The sequence below is a fragment of the Podarcis tiliguerta genome, assembly GCF_965153285.1.
Source record: "Podarcis tiliguerta genome assembly, chromosome: Z".
In the NCBI taxonomy this organism is placed as follows: domain Eukaryota; kingdom Metazoa; phylum Chordata; class Lepidosauria; order Squamata; family Lacertidae; genus Podarcis; species Podarcis tiliguerta.
The window spans coordinates 14389461-14410942 of record NC_139553.1 but is presented as its reverse complement, the minus strand read 5'-3'; the positions used below and the strand labels follow the sequence as shown (position 1 = coordinate 14410942).

Here is a 21482-nt window from a genome sequence, read left to right as displayed (position 1 = left end):
GGAAACACATTAGGTTTTTCTCAGGGATTCAGAAGCATGATTAGCACTTGCTGGAGGAGGGGGGCTTTTTACCCACCCCCATCCAAAGCCAACCAGCACCAAAATATCTTACAGACATTGGCTGCTGCTGCTTCAGCCCCAGGAAAGAAAAAAATGCAGACAGCTTTGGGTTTCCCCAGTTCCCCTCCATCCGCCAGGCGAGTACCACGTACTGTCTCCATGGAGACAGCTGCATGCAAAGTTGCTGTGCTGATGGAGCACACTACAATGCAGGATACGGCCCCCTTGTGCACAATAAGATCAGTTGGTTTGCAGGTGGTGGTAGGGAATCTCTAGGAGGCTGTAAAGATGCTGATTTGGAGAGCACAGCCAGCAGCTAAATTCCTCGTTTAACACCTCTAATGACTAGGCTTCCAGGCTTTAATGGATTTAATCAGGAGATCAGCTATGGTGAATCTCTGGCCTGCCAGGCTTCTGCATTTGGTCCACAAGGCAGCTTCAGAGAAGCCATGCCACAGCTGCCCTGCACACCATATGCAGTACAGTTTAGCATCAGAAGTGAGATAGGAACAAACTGAAAAAATTGCCAGTGTAGTGTAGTGGTTGGAGAGTTGGACTAAGACATGGGAGAGACCAGGGTTCAAATCTTCCTCCCTTGGCCACGAAGCTCAGTGGGTGCCCTCAGGCCAGTCACTGCCTCTCTCATCCTAACCTACCTCACAGGGTGGTTGTTGTCAAGATGACATGAGGAGAGAACCATTAGCCACCATTTTGAATCGAGATGTGAGACTGAACCTTTCAGAACTGCGCTGATTTCAACCAACTTTTGTGTGATCGTTCCTGAGATCAAGCCACAGTTTTTCATCTATGTTTGGATACAGTCAGATAGCATTCTGAATCAGCTGCGCTGATTTTAACCACTGATATTTTGGTTTCTTAGAACAACTGAGCAAAGTTTAGAAGTCACCTTGGCAATTGCATGGCACATAAACAAATAAACAAATCATATCTCAAAAGGCAAGGGCTGGTCCCACTCTTGCTTATTTCAACCTGATGGATCCTGGGAACTGAAGGTACTGGGGAGTGCAGCTTCATGAGGGGAAAAACTACGGTTCCCAGGATACTTTGTGGGAAACCGCATGGTTTAAATGTATGGCAAGCATGCAGCCAAAGCACAATCTCTTTGCATCCTTCCTGATAACACCAGTTCGACTCAGCAGACTTTCACCTGAGGTGTCCCTGAATGCTGAATGTGTTAAGTTTTCATAGCCACTCCCCTCCCCTTTTGCTGGGAAATCCAGAAAGCCTTTGCTAGCAGAACAGCTGATGTTGAGGAATGTCTTTGGCCTCCAGGCGTGGAGAGAGGAATCTCACGTCATCTGTGGCAGGCAGGCAGGCACATACACACAGACATAAAACTGTGCTGTGTGCTATTAGAGCCACTGGGGGTTGACCCCAAGAGATGTCACTTTGTGCCACTTTTTCCTAGCCCCCCCCCCCCATTTAAGCCCCACAAAACCCTGTGCTGTAGGTTAGAGCTTCATATCTGAGTGGGGATTTGAATCCTTGTCTCCCGAGTACTTATCTGACATTCTAACCACTACACAGGAGGCACAGGTTACAGCAACAGCTAAGGCGACATTTTTCCACCTTCGCCGCATTAAGCAGTTGGTCCCTTACCTTTCCTGCCCCGATCTGACCACAGTGATCCATGCGACGGTCACCTCCAGGCTTGACTACTGTAATTCGCTCTACGCACGGCTGCCCTTGAAACTATCCCAGAAACTCCAGCGGGTGCAGAATGCTGCATCGAGGCTCTCACGGGGTCTCTGCCATGGGAGCATATTCACCCAGTGCTTTACCAGTTGCACTGGCTCCTGGTGGAGTATCAGGTCAGGTTTAAGGTGCTGGTTTTTGACTTTTAAAGCCCTTTGTGGCTTAGGGCCCTCATACTTACAGGACCGCCTCTCCTGGTATGCCCCGCAAAGGACCTTAAGGTCCGTGAATAATCATAGTTTAGAGGTCCCGGGCCCTAAGGAAGTTAGATTATCCTCCTCCAGGGCCAGGGCCTTCTCAGTGATGGCTCCGACCTGGTGGAATACTCTGTCCCTGGAGACCAGGGCCCTGCAGGATTTAACTTCCTTCCGCAAGGCCTGTAAGACAGAATAATTACTTTCAATGGCTTTCAATTTGAACCTGGCCTGATATTTTGTTCTTCTTCCTTCCCTCCCCCTCCCCTTTTTGTGAAGATTGCCTGCTCTGGGATCCCACAGCTGGTTCTTCCCTGGTCTCCTCGCTGGCCCAAGTGGGACTAATTTAGCCAGCTAGCCCTGGTGATCATCTAATGTTTATTGGATGGATTTTCCCCCTAAACTGATTTCTGATTTTTGATTTTATTGTTATTTACGCTTTAAATCATATTTTATGCTGGGTTTTTTGTTTGTTTGTTTTGTTTTTTGCAGCATCAATTGAGTGTTTTAAATTTGTTGTTAGCCACCCTGAGCCCAGTTTCCTGAACCGGGAAGGGCGGGGTATAAATTATTATTATTATTATTATTATTATTATTATTATTACCCCACACTGCTCCTCCTCAGCTGAACCGTGCAGATTGAGCGGTATTGTCATGGTTCAAGGACACAATCCACCAGTGGCGTAGCGTGGGGGGTGCAGGGGGGGCCGGCCGCACCGGGCGCAACATCTGGGGGGTAGAGTTGGGGGCGCAAATCCACGGGTTAGGGGGCGCAAATCCACGGGTTAGGGCAAATTACTTGCCTTGCCCCGGGTGCTGACAACCCACGCTACGCCACTGCAATCCACCCATGCCAAAAGCACTCAAGGAGGGTGCAGAGCATGACTGTTGAGGAGTGTGGCCTGGGGAGAGTCCCAAGGACCAAATAGAGAGGCATGGAGGGCCACATCGGGCCCCCAGTCCTAAGATTTCCCACCCCTATCCTAGAGACTCCCACTAGGGCCCCAAAGATCTCCATGATGAAGGTGTATACTTTGCACTCAAATGACCCAGGCCAACCCTTTGCAGTCTGAGCCCTATAAAACAAAGTCAAAACAATGCTTGGCAACTTAACAGGTTGCGTCATGAAGTTTATGCTGTGCCTTGCGTATATGATCCGTTTATCTTCAAGGGAGAGTTGTGACTGCATCATAGTCTCAGCCTTAACCTTATTGTGTGAACAAAAGCTTGACGCTGCCATTATTCTGCGACCTTTTGAGAATACTCTGCAACCTCTCCTTAATAGTTTTCCTAAGGTGTTTTTTTATATTGCCACAATGGATTTGGTTTTTTAAAAAAAAATAAGCTTTCTTCTTCCTCCTAATTTTCTCACTTAAAAAAATTAATTCAATAAACCCACAGATGTTCCAGTTTATCCTTTCTGTTTTGGTTTCATTATGCTGTATAGCTCAAGAGTACCCCTTTGGACAGAAATAGCACAACCAATGTAAGGAACAGGGTTGTCACATCAGGAGCATCCCAGACAGTGAGATTTCAGGGCCCAAACCTGAGATCTAGGGTGGGCTCTGGTGACATCATGGATGGAAGCCCCTTGTGATGTAATGGGGTGGCTTTTCGAGATGAAGGTTAATGTGGTGGTGGGTGGGCTATAATTTGCAACCAGCTTCTGCTGGGCTGCATGCACAGTCTTCTTAATTGGTTTTTATTGTTCGAGAAGGCACTCTCACCCACCTAGAGATGCCAACCAGTGGATGGTGCCAACCAGTGGATGGTAATGTGTTGATGGTCCAGTATAAATCCATCACTAATGTGGTGGTGGACGCAGGTGGCGCTGTGGGTAAAAGCCTCAGCGCCTAGGGCTTGCCGATCGAAAGGTCGGTGGTTCGAATCCCTGCGGCGGGGTGCGCTCCCGTCGTTCGGTCCCAGCGCCTGCCAACCTAGCAGTTCGAAAGCACTTCCGGGTGCAAGTAGATAAATAGGGACCGCTTAATAGCGGGAAGGTAAACGGCGTTTCCGTGTGCGGCTCTGGCTCGCCAGAGCAGCGATGTCACGCTGGCCACGTGACCCGGAAGTGTCTCCGGACAGCGCTGGCCCCCGGCCTCTTGAGTGAGATGGGCGCACAACCCTAGAGTCTGTCAAGACTGGCCCGTACGGGCAGGGGTACCTTTACCTTTAATGTGCTATTATTGTGCCAATAACATTTCATAAAAGAATAGATCCACACAAAAAACCCCACAGCAGTCTAGAGGGGCCAAAACAAATTAGTCAGAATCAGGGCTTTTTTTGAGCTGGAACTCATCGGAACTCAGTTCTGGCACCTCTCAGGTGGGCACCATTGCCATAATCAGAGAACAAGGGAGATGTTTGTGGTGAGTTCTGGCACCTCTTTTCCTAGAAAAATAGCACTGCTCAGAATACTTGCTGATCTACTTCAAATCACTCAGAGATTTATTGCTAGATCTTGATCAGCTTTCTGCCCACAGAGGAGATCCATGTCCAGGTCTCAGCTCATTCACGCTAATTCAGGAGGAAGTTTCAGACAAAAGAACATCTCTCAATCGTACCCCTTCTTTTGAACAACAAGACTCAACACCAGAGGACTTGTGGGAGGATAACAGAAGTCACTGGAAAGGCCGATAAAACCTAACCAGCCTTAGGGTAAAATAAATGGAGAACTGAAGGATGAATAGCCATCCCCTTCCCACCTCTTCCCCACTGTCAACGCTGAGAACTGTAAACTCTTGGTGGGCTAAGAGCTGGAGCTGTGCTAGCAGCCAACTCCTAAAACAGAATAGAGGTTTTGAAGGCTTCCAGCACCAGACCTATGTAAGAAGAAGAATGGATCCAATCCTGTCCTAGCCAATCAGCCATTATTGCTCTCTGTGCTAAGCTTCCCACCATAACTTGATGAGACTGTGCACCATTGTGCTGAGGGCAAGGGTCTCCTCCCCCAAGTTCCTACCCCAACAGCTGATAGAAAAGCATTCAAATGTTTTTCTGCGTAGCAGAGCTGGAATCTCTTTCCAAGGTCCAACAGAAATTACTTTCCCCATTTTTATTTTATTTGTTTGGGACAATCCACATAAGGATCAAGCTGGATTTAAGCAGTATGGGGATCCAAACACAGAGTCTCAAATCCAAGGTAGAAAAGCATCCCCCAAAATGCTGCCCCCCAGATACATGGAGACCACAGCTGCCAGCTGGGATTATAGCCCCAGACACCCTGAAGACAGCATTTCAGGGAAATGATGACATAGAGCAACCAAACACACACTCACACCCATCTCCCAGCTGCCCATCTGACCTTCTTTCTGCCTTGGTAGCTCCTCAGGAACATCATGGAAACTGAAGTCTCCTCTCCCTTCACGAAACGCCTCCAAAAAGACCCTTTTCTTGAACATGCCTGCCTCTTCGGTGGGGTAGCCCTGGCCCTGGATATTTTCCATCCTCGAGGAAGCTCGCTCACATTCTTCATGCCTCGCTCCTTCCAAAACAATGAGTAACACCACCTCCCCACCGCGGCACTCAAACTCCCTGACGGACATGGCCTCACCTGGATGAAGCATGCTTAATATGTCCCTCCCCGTGACCTGGAACGTGGAGTCAGGCAAGGGAGGAGCTAAGGAACTAGGCAACCTGGCTGTTTATCACGACAACATAACCCTCCAGCTAAAAGCTCCAGAAGCGTTAAATGCAAGAGGTACATGTTTAAAAGTGCAGGGGAAAGGGGGTGGGGAACCTTACTTCTTCACACAGCCCATAGTTTAGATATGGAATTTGCTCCCATGAGAGGCAATGATGACCACCAAGGAGGATTTGATAAATTTACAGAGGAGGACAAGGCTGTCAGTGGCTGCTAGCCATGATGGCTGTTCTATTCAGGCTGTTCTATCCAGGTGGAGGAAGGGGGGTGCGGTGGGGGTAGGCCGACCCAGGTGTCATCCCTGAGGGGGGTGACATTTGGCGTGCCGCCCGCTTGCGACTCCCAAGCCTCCCTGAGTCCTGGAATGTCAAAATGAAGGGAGAAGGCCACCGGGAAAGCGGCGCAACTCCCCATCTTCCCTCGACAGATCGTTTTGACAGCTCTGAAGTTGGGAGAGGCTTGGGAGTCGCGGGCAGGTGGCGCGCTGAATGTCCGCCATTGGCGGCTTACTCTGCCCCCCGTGGGTGGCTCGCTCCGCCCCCCAGCTACAGGGCGCATGTGCCACTCCGTGCACCTGACCAGCTATCCCATGCCTGGGAGGGCACCCTCTGCGCCCCGTGACCCTCGAAAGCATGCCCTGCCCCTCAGTAGCATGCCCTGCCCCCCTCAGGAGTGCACCCGCCCTGGGTAGCGCGGGCATATGATCCGCCGCTGGTTTTATCTACCTCCACAGCATGCCTCTGAATACCAGCTGCTGTGAATCACAAGTGGAGAGAGTTGCTGTCAGGCTCAGGTCCTGCTTGTAAGCTTCCCATCGGGGCATCTGGGCCGCCACTGAGAACAGGATGCTGGACTAGATGAGCCACTGGCCTCATCCAGTAAAGCTCTTCTTATGTTGTTAATATTCAAAGAGGGACAGAGATGTGTGTGAACGTATGGATGTGTGTGTGGCTGGAGAATGGCCACATTCAAACCATGCATTAAACCACTGCAATAACACCAAATAATTCTGTAAGCTGCACGTAATATATCTATGGGTGCTGAGAGTGGTTGGGAGATTCCCCTATTCCCCTCCCAGAACTACAATTCCAAAACGGTTTAACAATCAATTCCTCTTCCAAGGGAACTCTTGAGAATCACAGCTCTGTGAGGGGAATAGGAGCCATGGCTGTTTAAAGTGGCATCTGTGGTGTATTATCTGCTACCTGGCGGGGAGGGGGATTGTTGTAAATAGCTATATAAGGAAACCACTCAACCTCCATTTCCTCAACTTTGAGGAAGGCAGCCTCTCTCCCCACTGCTTCCATAAGGCCTCCTTCCAATCCCAACTCAAGTTGGCTGTCCCACAGGGAGGGAAATGAAAGCAAGGGAAGTTCATTTCAAGGGTATATACATCCCTTCCCTGTCCCTGGGCTGGCCTGAATTTCTACACACCATTTCACTTACAAGGAAAGAAAGTGAGGGGTGGGTGTTCAGGATGAAAGTGGGTCAGGATCCCCAGAGAGCTTTCCGTTGCTTTGATGGACACATGCCAGGCGGTGGAAAGGCCCTCGACTGACCTCCTTGTTACTGGGTCGGCATCAACTATGCTTTGCCTGAGACTGGGCCCCTTTCTGGAGCTCTGCCCGGATTCCTGGAGTAAAACTCAAGGTGCTAGAGGCTCAGAACTATGGAGAGAGGAAATTCAGCTGCTCAGAGATGGAAAAGGGCAGGAGATATTCCAGGCCTGGTTGTCGCTGGGGAGAAAAGGTGGCTGGTTTTTAAAGGGTCTAAATCCCAGAGGTATGGTGATCGACAACAGCCCCTCAAGACGAATCCAAGGCTGTGCACACATTGCACATTTAAAGCACATCCCCAGGCCAAATAATATTGGGAATTGCAGTTTGTTAGCAGCTTCCTACATTCCTCTATGCTAGTGTCTCATAAACTTGAAAGCATTGTTATTGCCTCATTCACTTGTGAGAAAAAGGAGGGCCTACCTGCATTCAGGCAGGGGACAGTCCTAACCTGGTCTGTAGATGTTGGAAGTTTGGCTGTTATTGTGGCACTGGGACCTTCAGTGTGCAAAGCAAATGCTATTACCACTGAGTATACCACATTAAATTCTTTGAAACCAAGAAACTGTCTTGTGTGGGCAACTATTATTAATTAATTGGGAGGAATTCCACACATTCAATGGGTGCACAACACTGCTTCATGGTTTAGCACCAATCAAGTGTCTGTGCTTCCATTTTGGAGTCAAAGGGGCAATGTCATGTTGAATCCCCAGCCAACCAACCATTCAATGGCGAGGCAGCTTTTGTGAGCACATTCAGGCCTCATTCAAGGGGGCAAACGGGAGCTCAGATCGCAATACCAAAACCCCCAAGTCCTTCTGCCAGGTTTGTCATGTCAGTGCTGTGAAGAAGGCGGAATGCATCTGCCGAACTTAAAAAAAAATCCCACTATATTGCCATGGCAACTAGGACAGGCTTTGAGGCCTGCTCGGAATTCCAGCCTCTGCCCTGCAAAAATAGGTCCCTGGAGGTAATGCCAGAGCCCCTTTTCAGACAGAACACCCTGCCATTACTAGTGCTGTGACCACAGCCCCAGGGCAATGTGGGATATGGCCCCATGGAATATCTTTACAGATAATGTACACGGGACATAGATGAAAAGGGTGGAATCTGAATTATTATTTTTTAAAAAATATGAAGGCGAGGCCCAGAATGCAACAGCTATTCCCACACCACCGGGACATGAGCTTGTGAGAACAATGCCTAAACCAGATATAAGTAACCTATGGACCTCCAGAGATTGCTCAACTACAGCTCACACCAGCCCCAGCAAACATGGCCACAGGTCAGGGATGATGAGAGTTGTAGTCCAGCAACATCTGGAGGGCCACCTGCCAGAGGCAAACAAGGGACAGAGCCATGAATTTAATTTGGCTAGTTCCTATACATACTTACACACCCCTCTTGATCCTTCTCCCAGGCAAGCAAGAGGCATAATTAAAGTCCAAATGTTCCCCCAGGGCCAAAAAGATAACCAGCCGATAAGCTGAAGTCTCTTGACTACTCCAGCGTCTCTCCCTTCCTTTGTTGTTACATTCAGAGTTTAGATTGCAAGCGCCTTTGAGCAGAGACTTATCTCTCCTTGCTTATACAAGCACCCAAATATCCTGATGTTTTGTACTCCAGTTCCCATCAGCCCCAGCCATCAAGGCAAATGGTAAGGGATTAAAGGAATCATAGTCCAAAACATCTGCAAGGGACATTACTATACATTGAGGAGTTTGCATAAATAAATCATCTTCAAGATTCCCATCCAGTGTTGACAGCAAAATGGCCTCTCTCTTTTTCCTCCAAAGGGAAAGAGAAAGATTGAGAAGAAAGCCAAGATCCTACTCCCTGAAAACTCACTGGCTCTTCAGGGTCAAGTCTCCAGAGATGGCCCATGGGCCAAATGCGTCACAGCTATTGGGAAATGTCCTCCTTGGTGGGAAAGGCGTTTTCTAACCCAATCCCTCAAGAGCCATTCTCAAGTTATTGCCACTTGCTATTTGCAAAGGAAATAGTTCAGGCCTGGATCACTCATCACGACACTGGGAGAGTAAAGGGCTTTTCCCAAGGAGCAAATGAGGGACGAAGGGCTATAGTGACAGGTTCAATCTTCAGATAGGGCCAAGAGAGAATCATGCCTGAAATCCTGAAAGCCACTGCCAGTCCATGTTGACAGTTTTGAACTAGATGAGCCAATGGGCTGGCTCTGTATAAGACAGTGTTCCATATGCCTACAAAGCTGTACAACAACCCATGTTCAACCACTTTTGGCTACTGGAGATGACTGCAGTGATCGAACAGCCCTCAGAAAACTAGGGGCATGTTCACATTGCGACATTAGAGCATAGTGAAATTGATTCAGGGTTAGGTCCGTCCGTCCCCCCGAATTTCTCCCCCCCCCCAAGCTGTTCACATCAGCATGTCTTCATTAGAGTCAGATTTTCCCCATTTGTCTACACACCAGGGGTCTTTGACGGGTGTGCGTATCTTGACCGTCTGCAAATGTGTTCATACTTTGGCTGAAGATGAATTAGGAACGGCTTGAAGACTGCAGTAAGTGTGAAGCTGGCTTGAGAAAACAATGCAACACACAGTTGTATTTTATAACAAAGTACAGGATACATATGCAGTTTGGATAACATCATAGGAACACAGATTAATAATCCAGGACTGGAAACATGGTGAGTCAGTGGGAATGTGAACACAATTTATATGTCAGTGAGAAGACTATGATCTATATCCAATGCTAGTCCTCCAATGCTAGTAGACTCATTGAAATTAACAAACATAGGTAACTTAAACCCACTAATTTCAATGGAAAGATAGATGGATTAATGCTAGATGGTAGCAGTACTTGGAATAAACTAGCTCAGGCCACATTCACACCATACATCTAAAGTGCTATGATACCACTTTAAGCAGTCTCAGCTTCCCCAAATTAATTATGGCAGCTATAGTTTGTTAAGGGTGCTGAGAGTTGGTAGAAGACTCCGCTATTCCCCTCCTATTGCTATAATTTCCAGAGTGATTTAACAGTCAATCCCTGTTCCCTGGGAACTCTGGGAATTATAGCAATAGGAGGGGAATAGCGGAGTCTTCTACCAACTCTCAGCACCCTAAACAAACTAAAGTTCCCAGAATTCTTTAGGGGAAGCCATTACTTTTTAAAGTGCCGTTGTAGCACCATAAACATGTGGCGTGAATGTGGCCCCAGAATATCTGAACTATGCCTGAGAGTAGCTCCCATAACTGCCACATGAACAGGACATGAATTAAGTTTGCTTGGGGGTTTAATAAACCACAGCTTAGCATTGCCATTTAATCCTTCAACAAATTCATGAGGCCTGGCAGCACAGTTTGATGCTTTGGTGTCAGACGGCAACCTTCATCATGTCCATTTCCTGTCTCCAGCACTGACAGAATTGAGATGAAGATGTCCAGACATTCCCACTGAGAGAACGAAAATAAGCCCCAGACATCCTGCGGAACAGGTGAGGCCCAGTTCCAAGAGGGACTTGAGATGCAGGCAGAAAGATAACCAGCTCCTCCTAGGCACAAATCACAAGAAACTTAAAAAGAAAAAAGTATTGTCCATTTTTGTGAGCTCAGTCCTGTCTAGAAGGTCAACCCATTTATCAAATTATCCAGCAGAGAGGGTGCTGGTATTATTTTGCAGTTAAGTGTTTTTACCCCACCCCCACCCCCGGCAACCTTTGGAAAAAAAGAAATTTATCCTGGATGCAGCCCGTCACCCTTGACGTCAAGCCCACATGCACAAACATTTTCTTTGACCGCTGGCCAAACGGTGCACGAGGCAGGAAGGACAAAAGAAAATGGATGTGGAGAAGATTCAATAGAGAAAACAAAAGCTCAGTGAAGACGTTTGATTGCACATGATGTCACGTGTGGAGTTGCTTTAGTGCAGGGATGGCCAACGTGGTGCCCTCCAGAAGTTGTTTGGCTACTACTTCTATCATCACTAACAACTGATCGTGCTTGCTGAGGCTGATGGGAGTTGTAGTCCCAACAACATCTAGAGAGCACCACGTTGCCTATCCCTGCTTTATTATTGCAGGCAAAATCAGTTGCACTGAGTTCTCATTTAAATCAACAGGACTAAAGTCATGACTACACAGGAATCCGCTTTATCAGAACATTGGTCCACCTAGCTCAGTATTGTCTACACTGACTGGCAGCAGTTCCCCAGGGTTTCAGGAAGGAGTCTCTCCTCCCTGGGCACTGAACCTCTGATCCAAAGGTAAAACAGCTAAAATCCAAGATTCCAGTCCTCATGATTCTGAAATATTTATATTCCACTATTCATTAAAAAAAAACCACCCAGAGCAGTTTACAACAACTATACAGTGAAGGCTGATTTAAACAGTCCCACTGAAACTTGTCTTCTGCTGAGTCAGCGTATTTGTCCATCTAGCTCAGTGTCATCTACACAGACTGCCAGCAGACAGGCATTCAGGCAGCAGCCCACCTGATCTGGAGATGCTGGAAGTTGAACAGGGAATGTTTTGCACACCAAGCAGATGTTATAACACTCAACTAGAGGTAGACGTAGTGCTTAAAGGGCCAAATCCTCATGAAATTTATTAGCATTTTAGTGCAAATTTCTCCTAACACACACACACACACACACAGAGAGAGAGAGAGAGAGAGAGAGAGAGAGAGAGAGAGAGAGAGACCTATGTTTGGATGTAGCTTTGACTCAATAACACTTTTTTGCAGCCATTTCCCCATACAGAATGCACATTCGTATGCAATTTTCATTAAAAGATTCATTTTTATGGTCACTTCTCCTCAATATATGCATTCTTGTAAACACTCTTTGGTTGGAGACTGGCACTGTAAAATTCATATATGTGTGAATATCGAAAGGTGGCTGAGTTTTGGTTCTCGTGTCAATTCAGAAAGCACAAATCAGGTTGCACTGCCTTTAAATGAGGACTGAATTCGATTTCTCCCCCCCTCCCTTAATAACTCATCCCCACTCTTGTGGAAACACAGGGTGTGAAGCCTTGGTTGAGAGGAGAATTAGGCAACATAAAGCAACCAAGGCCAGCCCATGTCAAAATCAGAACAGTGACATTTTGCCAAATTGAAAATGTCGGGGTGGGAAATTCTGCTTTGGCTTCAGCCGTAAGCTGTGAGAGGCCTAGTCTTGCCTGGAATTCTGAAGTGTTTTGAGAGGGAACACAAGAATACAAAATCATTGTAACACAAAACAGCTTACACCACACAGTCAATGTGTTAGTTACTGAAGTGGCGTAAGACTCTTCACTGCTTTAACCTGGTGAGAAGAGAAGGGAGGGACAACCTAATATAAACAAAGCAGAAGGCTCCCCCTTCTGGCTGGCAGAAATGCAGCAAAGACCTCTGCTTGGAGCAGTGTTCTTCCCCCTCTGTTGTTGAATTACAAATCTCATCCTCCAGACCCAGCTTAGCCAATAGCCAGGGGTGATGCGGGTTTCAGTTCAACAACAGCGGGAGATCTATAGTGGAAGACCACTGACTTAGAGGAGGCCTCCAGATGTTGCTGGACTGCAACTCCTATTGTCCCCTGACTGTTGGCCATGCTGATGGGGACTGATGGGAGTTGGAGTCCCACACTATATAGAGGGGCACAGATTCCCCAGCTCTAATCTAAGGAGAGGCATTGTCCCCTCTCTCTCCTATGAGGGAACACCTCTTTTAAATAAGAGACATTCCTCCATCTCTTGTAGGCTGTTTCGCAGATCAGGGCTGGGGAACTTGTGTTCTTCTAGTGATCTTTAGACTCCAACTCCCATCATCCCTGGCTGTTGACCATGCTGGCTGGGGCTGATGCGAGCTGGAGTCCAGCAACATCCGTAAACCTACAAAAGTTATCCACTCCTGGCTCAGAATAATTCCTGGGAGTTGTTCCAAGAGAATCTCCAGCGCTTTCTCTCAAAGGGAACGGATTGTCCGAAGCATTCAACACAAAGTGCACACATACATACTGTGCATGGCCAGAGAGGAAGGTCTCTTTTGCACACTTGTTGCATGACTGGATTTTGGCAGGTGCAGCCTGCCCCAAGGAGAAAAAATCATTTAATGAAACTCATATTTCATTGCTGATTGGGACGTAATCCTTGATCAGGGAGGGTGGTGCTGATCAGGTTAAAGTGGATGATTTTCTTTATTTAAGGCTTGTATGCGTAATAAAAAATTAAGCAGACATAGCCCTAGCTACCTTTGAAGGTGACCCGGAAACTACAGTGGTACCTTGGGTTACATACGCTTCAGGTTACAGACGCTTCAGGTTACAGACTCCGCTAACCCAGAAATATTACCTCAGGTTAAGAACTTTGCTTCAGGATGAGAACAGAAATCGTGCTCCAGCGGCGCGGCAACAGCAGGAGGCCCCATTAGCTAAAGTGGTGCTTCAGGTTAAGAACAGTTTCAGGTTAAGAACGGAGCACTGGAACGAATTAAGTACTTAACATGAGGTACCACTGTACAACTAATCCAGAATGCAGCAGCTAGACTGGTGACTGGGAGTGGCCGCCAAGACCATATAACACCAGTCCTAAAAGACCTACATTGGCTCCCAGTACGTTTTCAAGCACAATTTAAGGTGTTGGTGCTGACTTTGAAAGCCCTAAACAGCCTTGGCCCAGTATACCTGAAGGAACGTCTCCACCCGCATCGTTCAGCCTGGACACTGAGGTCCAGTGTAAAGGACCTTCTGGTGGTTCCCTCACTGTGAGATGTGAGCTTACAGGGAACCAGGAAGAGGGCCTTCTCGGTAGTGGCGCCCACCCTGTGGAATGCCCTCCCATCAGATGTCAAGGAAATAAACAACTATTTAACTTTTAGAAGACATCTGAAGGCAGCCCTGTTTAGGGAAGTTTTTAATGTTTGATGTTTTATTCTGTTTTTAATCTGTTGGGAGCAGCCCAGAGTGGCTGAGGAAACCCAGACGGATGGGTGGGGTATAAATAATAAATTATTATTATTATTATTATTATTATTATTATTATTATTATCAGCACAAGCATTTCTTAGCAGAGGTGAAGAACCTGGAAGAGTGAGGTTCAAATCCCTTCTCATCCACGAAGCTCACTGGGTGGCCTTAAGCCAGTCACTCTCTCCAGGCCTAACATACGGTACCTTACAGGGTTGTTGTGCAGGGATAAAGAGAGAAGCCTGTATGCCATGAACTCCTTGGAGGAAAGGTAGAATATGGCTGATTTTAACAGATATTAAAGCTATTTTTCAAAAAACATGGACATAAATGAATATCTGATTACCGTATTTTTCACCCTATAGGACACACTTTTTCCCCTCCAAAAATGAAGGGGAAATGTGTGTGCGTCCTATGGGGCGAATGCAGGCTTCACGCACTTCTCCGCAAGCAGCAGGAGCGCTCCCGCTGCTTGCGGAGAGTTGCCTGCATGCTGAAGCCTGTGCGTGCTGAGCTCAGCGCGTCCAGGCTTCGCGGACCTCTCAGCAAGCAGCGGGAGCCAGCGCTGGGCTCCCACAGCTTGCAGAGAGCTGCCTGTTTGGGGGCTGGGGTCGGGGGAAACTCGGGCTTCCCCAACCCCGCGCCTGGGGGGGAAATAATTTTTTCCCTTTATTTCCCCCCAAAAAAACTAGGTGCGCCTTATGGGACGGTGCGTCCTATAGGGCGAAAAATACAGTACTTTAAAATATTCTAGGACCATTTTACAGACCTAAAAGAGAAAGCTGAGAAAGGGAGGGGGTTTGGGAACTATAATTGACAGATAAATTAATTTGGGGAAGTGCTGTGCATGCAGAGGGTCCGAGGTTAAACCCCCAAGGGCATCTCCAGGTATGAAAAACATGGAGTCGTAGAAAATACTGAGCTACGTGCACCAATGGTCTGACTCAGAAGAGGGCAGCATCCTAAATAAAATGAGAACTAGAAACTTGATTCCCTGCAAATGAAAGCTGAGGTTCTCTGAATTCCAATACTGTACCACATTCTGAGACTTGTGTCTCTGTGTTGGCTATCAGGACTTTCTCCCACTTCTGCATGACACACAGTCCCTTAAACCTGACATAACCCCAGCCTTCTTGAACACTCCACACTTCCACAAAATCAAGTGCATTTAGATCTCATGACTTGTAGTCAAACCACAAGACTTAAACACAAAGAATGAAACTGATTCTTCACACATACAACCACCTACACAACCGCATTACTGTGCAACAGCAGATCATATAAATCAGAACACCATCTGCTTCTGCAGCATAGCAGCAGTTCAACAGTTAAATGTCTGGACCCACCTGTGGCAACCATATCTGCATCGAAGGCAAGCTTTCCTTCAGAATAAGGGCTGTTGATAACTTGTGGCTAGACTCTGGTACTTCTATAAAGTGAAGGTTTTGTAACAAACACTTCCTTAGACCATCCACCAGAGCAAAAGACAGCAGACTCTCATGCCCACTGCCAGATGTTTTCATAAGTGGCAGGATGTGAAAGAGATATATTTCTTGATAAGCCTGCCAAGGTTATTTTAAATATACTCCTCTTAGACAGAGGAGATACCCATAAAGGAAGGTAAAAGGAAGGGGAGGGAATATATAACATTTCCAATTCATTTCCACGGTATGGCTTTAAATCAAAGCAAGTATGGCTCCCCCTTTCTCTTGAAACAGAATCGATAACTAAATGGAACCTCCAGGTACAGCTGCAGTCTCTCTCTAACATACCAAATACTGGGCACCTGTGGGATCATAAGAAGGATCAGGCCAGTGGCCTATCTAGTCCAGCATCACGTTCTCACAGTGGCCAACCAGGCGCCCCAAAAGGAAGGCCACAAGCAGAACTGGGATGCAACAGCAACTCTTCCCCTTCTGCCATTTCCAGAAACTGGCAATTCAAAGTATTGCTAGCCACATCCTCTGCAAATTTGTCTAATCCTATTTTAAAGCTATCCAAGTTGGTGGCCGTCTTCTTCTTGTCTTCGGTTCTGGACTTAATGGTATTATGGAAGGGGGTGCTATTTAGATGGTAATGTGTATTCTGTGCTTCAAAATATGAAAAAACCAGCCCTTCGCCAAGTGGAATCTCCATTGCCAAATGGAGTTCTGGACCCTGGACCCCAAAATCCTTCCCTGATGGCACCATTGGTGGGGACAGATATCTGGGTAGGAATATTGCTTTCATGCTCTAATTGGGGTTTTTCCAGCAGCCAGCTGGGAAAATGTGTTGGGTCCTTTGGCTACTTAAGTCACGTAAGGCTTAAAACGAGAGTAAAAAATCCCAAAGACGCTTGTCCTCCAGCTATGACACTGTCCTGGAATTGAACAGAGGGGGCACCTGAGCTTGTGCAGAGCAAGCATTGAGTAACACACATATGCAAGAGGGAGAGAATTTCCAGTACCGGTGCTGTGCCAAACAGTGGAGGCTGCTTGGAAATGGGCACTGCCCTATGAACTTCAGTCTGCCCTCAGCCAAACATCCTCTCTCAGTCTTGTGCAGAACTTGTCTGAGGCCCAAGGTGGGAGTCTTGTTAGAATAAAGTTATAAACTCAAGCAAAAAATTCGCCAGTCCCTGGTGGGGGCCCCAGCCAGCTTAGTCCTCTGAGGTCCAGGGCAAGTGTACCCGACTGACTGCCCTCCTGGCATGGGCTTGCTTTCTTACAACCAGTCCAGCAAGTGGCACAGACTGCCAGCTTCCTCCTCCTTCTTAGTTGCTCTTGCAGAACTCATTAGTGAGGAGGATAGGGGAAAAAAACATAATTGCGTAGTTGGCTCTGCCTCCACTTGCCATTGGCCCTGTCTCCACTCATTACTGGCCCCATCTACTTCTTGGGCTCGCTGCCTTCTGCCCCACTAGGCCAAACAGGCACAAACCATTACTGCTCACTGGTTGCTGAGACCAACTGTAGGAGACAAGTTAATATTCTTTCATACTAGGGTTGTCAGACCTCCAGGTCTGACACAAAGTCTCCCGGTTTGCCTGGCCATCTCCAGGCGGCAACTGATTGGCATGAATCTCCAGGTATGCGAGGTGGCCTTTAATAATAGTAATAATGACAATAAAAATGATGATGACGACAGTGCATACAACTTGCAAGCTTCAGCCCAGCAGGAGCTGACTGCAAATTATAGAAGGGACACACTGGGGTGCCTCTCCTCTGCTCTCCTCTCCCAATTAACCTCCATCTCCAAAGCCTGCCACTGTGACATCACTAGGAGGCCTCCCCCCATGACATCATCGGGGCCGCCCCAGATCTCACATTTCAAATCTCAGGCTCTGGGATACTCCTGAACTGGCCAAATTATTGAATATTATTTTCCTATGTCGCTGAGAATCATGGTGGGACACAAATTTCCCACTCCACAAAAGTGACTTCCCCAGCATCCTCCAAACTCTGCAAGGATTCATGAGAAGGGATGACAGGGATCTCAAACCATGTTAGACAGGTTTCCTGAAAGTAACCTTCTTCTTTCTAGGCAACTCCTGGTTCCCTCTCATGGTGGGAATTAAATGAAATTCTTGAGGTTGAAATCCCTCACCCCCTAGCAAAGCAGGGATGGCGTAATGCAGCTAAGAGCACGTCCTCTCGGCAGAGGTGAAGGTGATAATTTGGCAAACCCACAAAAGCATCAACAGCCCCATTACGCAAAATGTTTTTTGTGGGCTAACTGGAAGGGGTGGGGGAGAGCTAGAAGTGCCAGGGCTTCAGAGCTGGCTGGAAGCCCAGTCCCAAATTTAGATGAGTACATCTGGTGTGGGAAGGCCTACAGCACATGCTCAGAGGCATTCTATAATTATATCATCAGCATTATTAATCCACAAGTCCTGGAGCTGGTGCCTAGGAACAGAAGAATATGCCTTCTGCTGAGACAGACCACAGGTCCATCTAGCTCAGTACTATCTACACTGACTCAGGGATTCAGGTAGGGATCTCTCACTGCCCTACCTGGAGATGCCAAGGATTTAATCTACATGCAAGGAAGCTATTCAACCACTGGTGTGGCCTGTTGAAAAGCAGGTTGCAACAAACATAGTATGTTTTAAAACACATCACACACACACACACCAAGAATCCTGGGAACTGTAGCTTTTACCCCCTTGCAGTGGCACAATTCCCAGCAGCCTTAAAGAACTACAGTTCCCAGGATTATTGAGGGGAAGTAATGTGCTTTAAATGGGCTTTAAATCCTAAGAACACTTGGGGGAAGGGATGCCACCTTCTTTGCCAACCAGGCACCCTCTAGAAGTTTTGCACTACAACTACCAATGTGCTGGCTAGGGCTGCTTAGAATTCCAGTTCTAAACTTCTGGAGGGTTGGCAAAGGCTGTGTTAGTGGGAAGCACTTGACACATGCTCAGAGATAGCCTCCCCTTCTAATTCATGTGATCTTCACCACTTCCCAAGTGGAAGCCCTTGTGTATATATATTCGTTTCCTGAAATTGCATTTGCTCATGTACATCTTTTTTCAGTTTCATCTGGTCTCCACCCCGCCCCCAACCCACAGTCAACTCAAAAATTGCCTTCCTGGATTACAGCGGGGGAGGGGGGGGGGACTCTCTGAGACCAGCCAGTCAGAAGCATCACAAAGCTCAAGACCAAGGACTTGGAGGAATAGCCTTTCATAATCACCTAACCCTTGGTTTGTACTAAAAGTCAAACTGCTCCTGAAAATGGAGGTTCTATTTTGCTGTCACAGCTCATATAGCCACCAGTAAGCCTGTCTTTCTCCTCTCTAATCCTACTGTAAGAATACAAGGGCTTTTGTGCTGGATCAGGCCAAAGGTCCACCTTAGCTCCTCCCTTTCCAAGAAGCTCAAACATAAGGCAGGGAGGTGACAGATAAGGTCTTCCTCATAAAAGGATTCAATCCGCTTCTGTATATCCTGGACGACTGTAGACTGAAGCACTGTGGGGCAGAGACCAAAGCATTTTAATTTATGTTATGTTATCAGATGCCACACACAGCATAAGCTGAGGAAGGGCCGTAGTTTAGTGGCAGAGGGGCCCAGGTTCAATCCCCAGTGGCGTCTACAGGTAGGGCTGGGGGAGAGTCCCTGTCTGAAACCTGGAGAGCAGCTGCCAGTCAGTGTACGCAGTACTTAGCAAGAGGGGCCAATGGACTGACTTCAGCAGAAGTCAGCTCCCCAGCCCTTCCTTAAATTCAGAATCATGAGGACTGGAATCTTACTTCCTTTTTTAGGGGGGAATGCCAAAGCTTAGTGGTAGAACACTTGGTCTGCATGCAGAAGGCTCTGGGTTCAATCCCTGGTGTCACCGGGTAAGGCTGGGCGATAACTGCTGCCTGAAATCACAGAGAGCTGGTGTTAGGCAGCATGGATTGTGCTGATTTAGTATAAGACACCTTGCTATATTCCTATTTATCTCAGCCTTTAATTCTGAGCCATTCTTAATAGTTTCTTAATTCATTTTTAGGGGGGAAAGTCATAGCAGAGAAGTAGAGCTCAATCCCCAGCCCCTCCAGGTAGAGACCCCTTGGAGATCTGCTGCCAGTCAGTGTAGACAGTACTAAGGCAGTTTCATTTCAACAACAACAAGAAGCAGTTCTGACTAAATAAGCCACCTGTCCGTTTTCCACCTGCTGGCAAACCCCAGATCGCAAACTCTCGGGGGCGAAGACCTGCCTATTATTCCCATTTGTGGGGGGTGGCTGCTCTTTCGCTTGCGCTGCAAAGCATTACCAGGGGGTCGGACTAGATGCCCCCTTTGGGTCCCCTTCCACCTCTACCATCACGATTATTATTTTCTAGCCTTTGCAAAAGCGCGCGTCCTTTACCTGGCTATCCAACATCATCATCTCCCGCTCATCGTTCCCAAAGGCTGTTTGTGGAGAAAAGGCGCTGGAGAGGAATCCACTCAGGGTCGCTTGCCCTGATCGCCGGGTCACTCACTGGTCGCTTGCCATGCGGTTATAAATCCAGCTCTCCCTCTTTTACGCCTTGTCAAGAGTCCTTGCTGCCTGGCTTAGCCCAGTTAAGAAAGGCGGCCGCGGCAGCAGGTCTCCAGCGAGCCTGGCGATGCTCCAACCCCTGCCAACACCACCCGGGAGCAGCTCAGCGTCTTCTTGGCAAGCCCATAATAATCCCGTCTTCCTGATCTCCTTCTCCGGGCGGAACTAGGGCGATTCCCAGCCGGCGGCTCCATAAAACTCTCTTATACACGGCAGCCGCTTTTTGCGTCCAGCAAAGGAGGAATTATTATTTTTCTCTTCGCCAACAGCACAGTCTCGTTGCTAGTCAATTTCGCTTCCCTCCGCCTCCCCCGGCCTCTTCAATTTCCTATTGTTGTCTCCCCGCGCTGCTTGGGGAGAGGAGCGCCTCGCTGCTTCCCTCCTGGTCGCTCTCCTGCAAAAAGAGGTCCATGGGTGAAGAGAAAGCAGGAAGAGGAAGGGAAAAAATGGATCTGCTTTTGGGGAGTCTGGAGACAGAGAGAGACAGCGCTCTGAACGTTGCGCGCAGCTTGCAACAATTTGCAAAGGGCGGGGGTAGTGAGCGTGCGAAGGGGAGGGGGGGGGACTGAAATGACTCAAACAGCCGCCAGCAGGCTTTTAAAAGATCGCCTCTTCGCTTTACTCTGCTTCCCGTCTCCCACATATTTTTTCCAAGCTAGCAAACGCCACCTCGCGTTTCCAAAACACAGTAAACCGCAAGGCCCCTGAGCGCGTGCAGAGTGCTTTCCCCTCCTCGAAGGCGAATCTATTTAACCTAGATAAAGGTTGCCTAATAAGGAGGCATCTCTAGTTCACTTGGTGGTTGACTGCACCCAGACTGGCTGCAGGCAGGCCTACAGGGAGAAAATTAAAGGGGTTGTTTTGTAGGGATCTAAAGGATTCTGAGCATGGACAGAACAGCCAAACAACAATGGAACAAAGGAAGGGTTTTTTTTTTAATAATCTGAGGGCTAAAATTATTCTCAACATGTGCAGAGTGCCTGATTGGATTTTTATAAAGATGCACCAATGTAGGCAAATACAGAAATTTTCTTTTGTTTTTGTTGTTTTTCAAAATATAGATGGGCACAAGGCATATATATATATATATATATATATATATATATATGATGTTTTAACAGCCTAAAGGAAAAGGATCAATTTCATCAGTTTTGTTTAAGTAATTAAACTGAATAATTGTAATCAGTTTGTGAATAAATTGTTACTGTTTCAAATTTTATTTTGTTATTATCTTCCTTAGAAGGGCCATAGATCAGTGTCTGAGTATCTGTCCTGCATGCAGAAGCATCTCCATATAGGTCTGGGAGAGGTTCCCTGCCCCAAACCCAGACAACCTGCTGCCAGTCAGTGTAAACAATACCGAAGACTCAGT

The 21482-nt window shown here is 47.5% G+C and overlaps 1 protein-coding gene across 4 annotated transcripts in view; it reads right to left on the bottom strand.

Moving 5' to 3' along the window:
- Positions 1–20635, bottom strand: part of RALGDS (ral guanine nucleotide dissociation stimulator) — a 92805-nt gene extending 72170 nt beyond the window's left edge. For 2 of the 4 annotated variants that reach the window (XM_083423541.1, XM_083423542.1), the window contains exon 1: positions 19937–20635. In XM_083423541.1, coding sequence (XP_083279667.1) covers positions 19937–19957 — 21 coding nt within the window. In that variant the 5' untranslated portion in view covers positions 19958–20635. Of the gene's footprint in view, positions 1–5274; positions 8021–19936 lie in introns of those variants that run through there. The other 2 variants (XM_083423540.1, XM_083423537.1) reach the window with 2 other exon arrangements.
- Between the last annotated feature and the right edge of the window lie 847 nt (positions 20636–21482).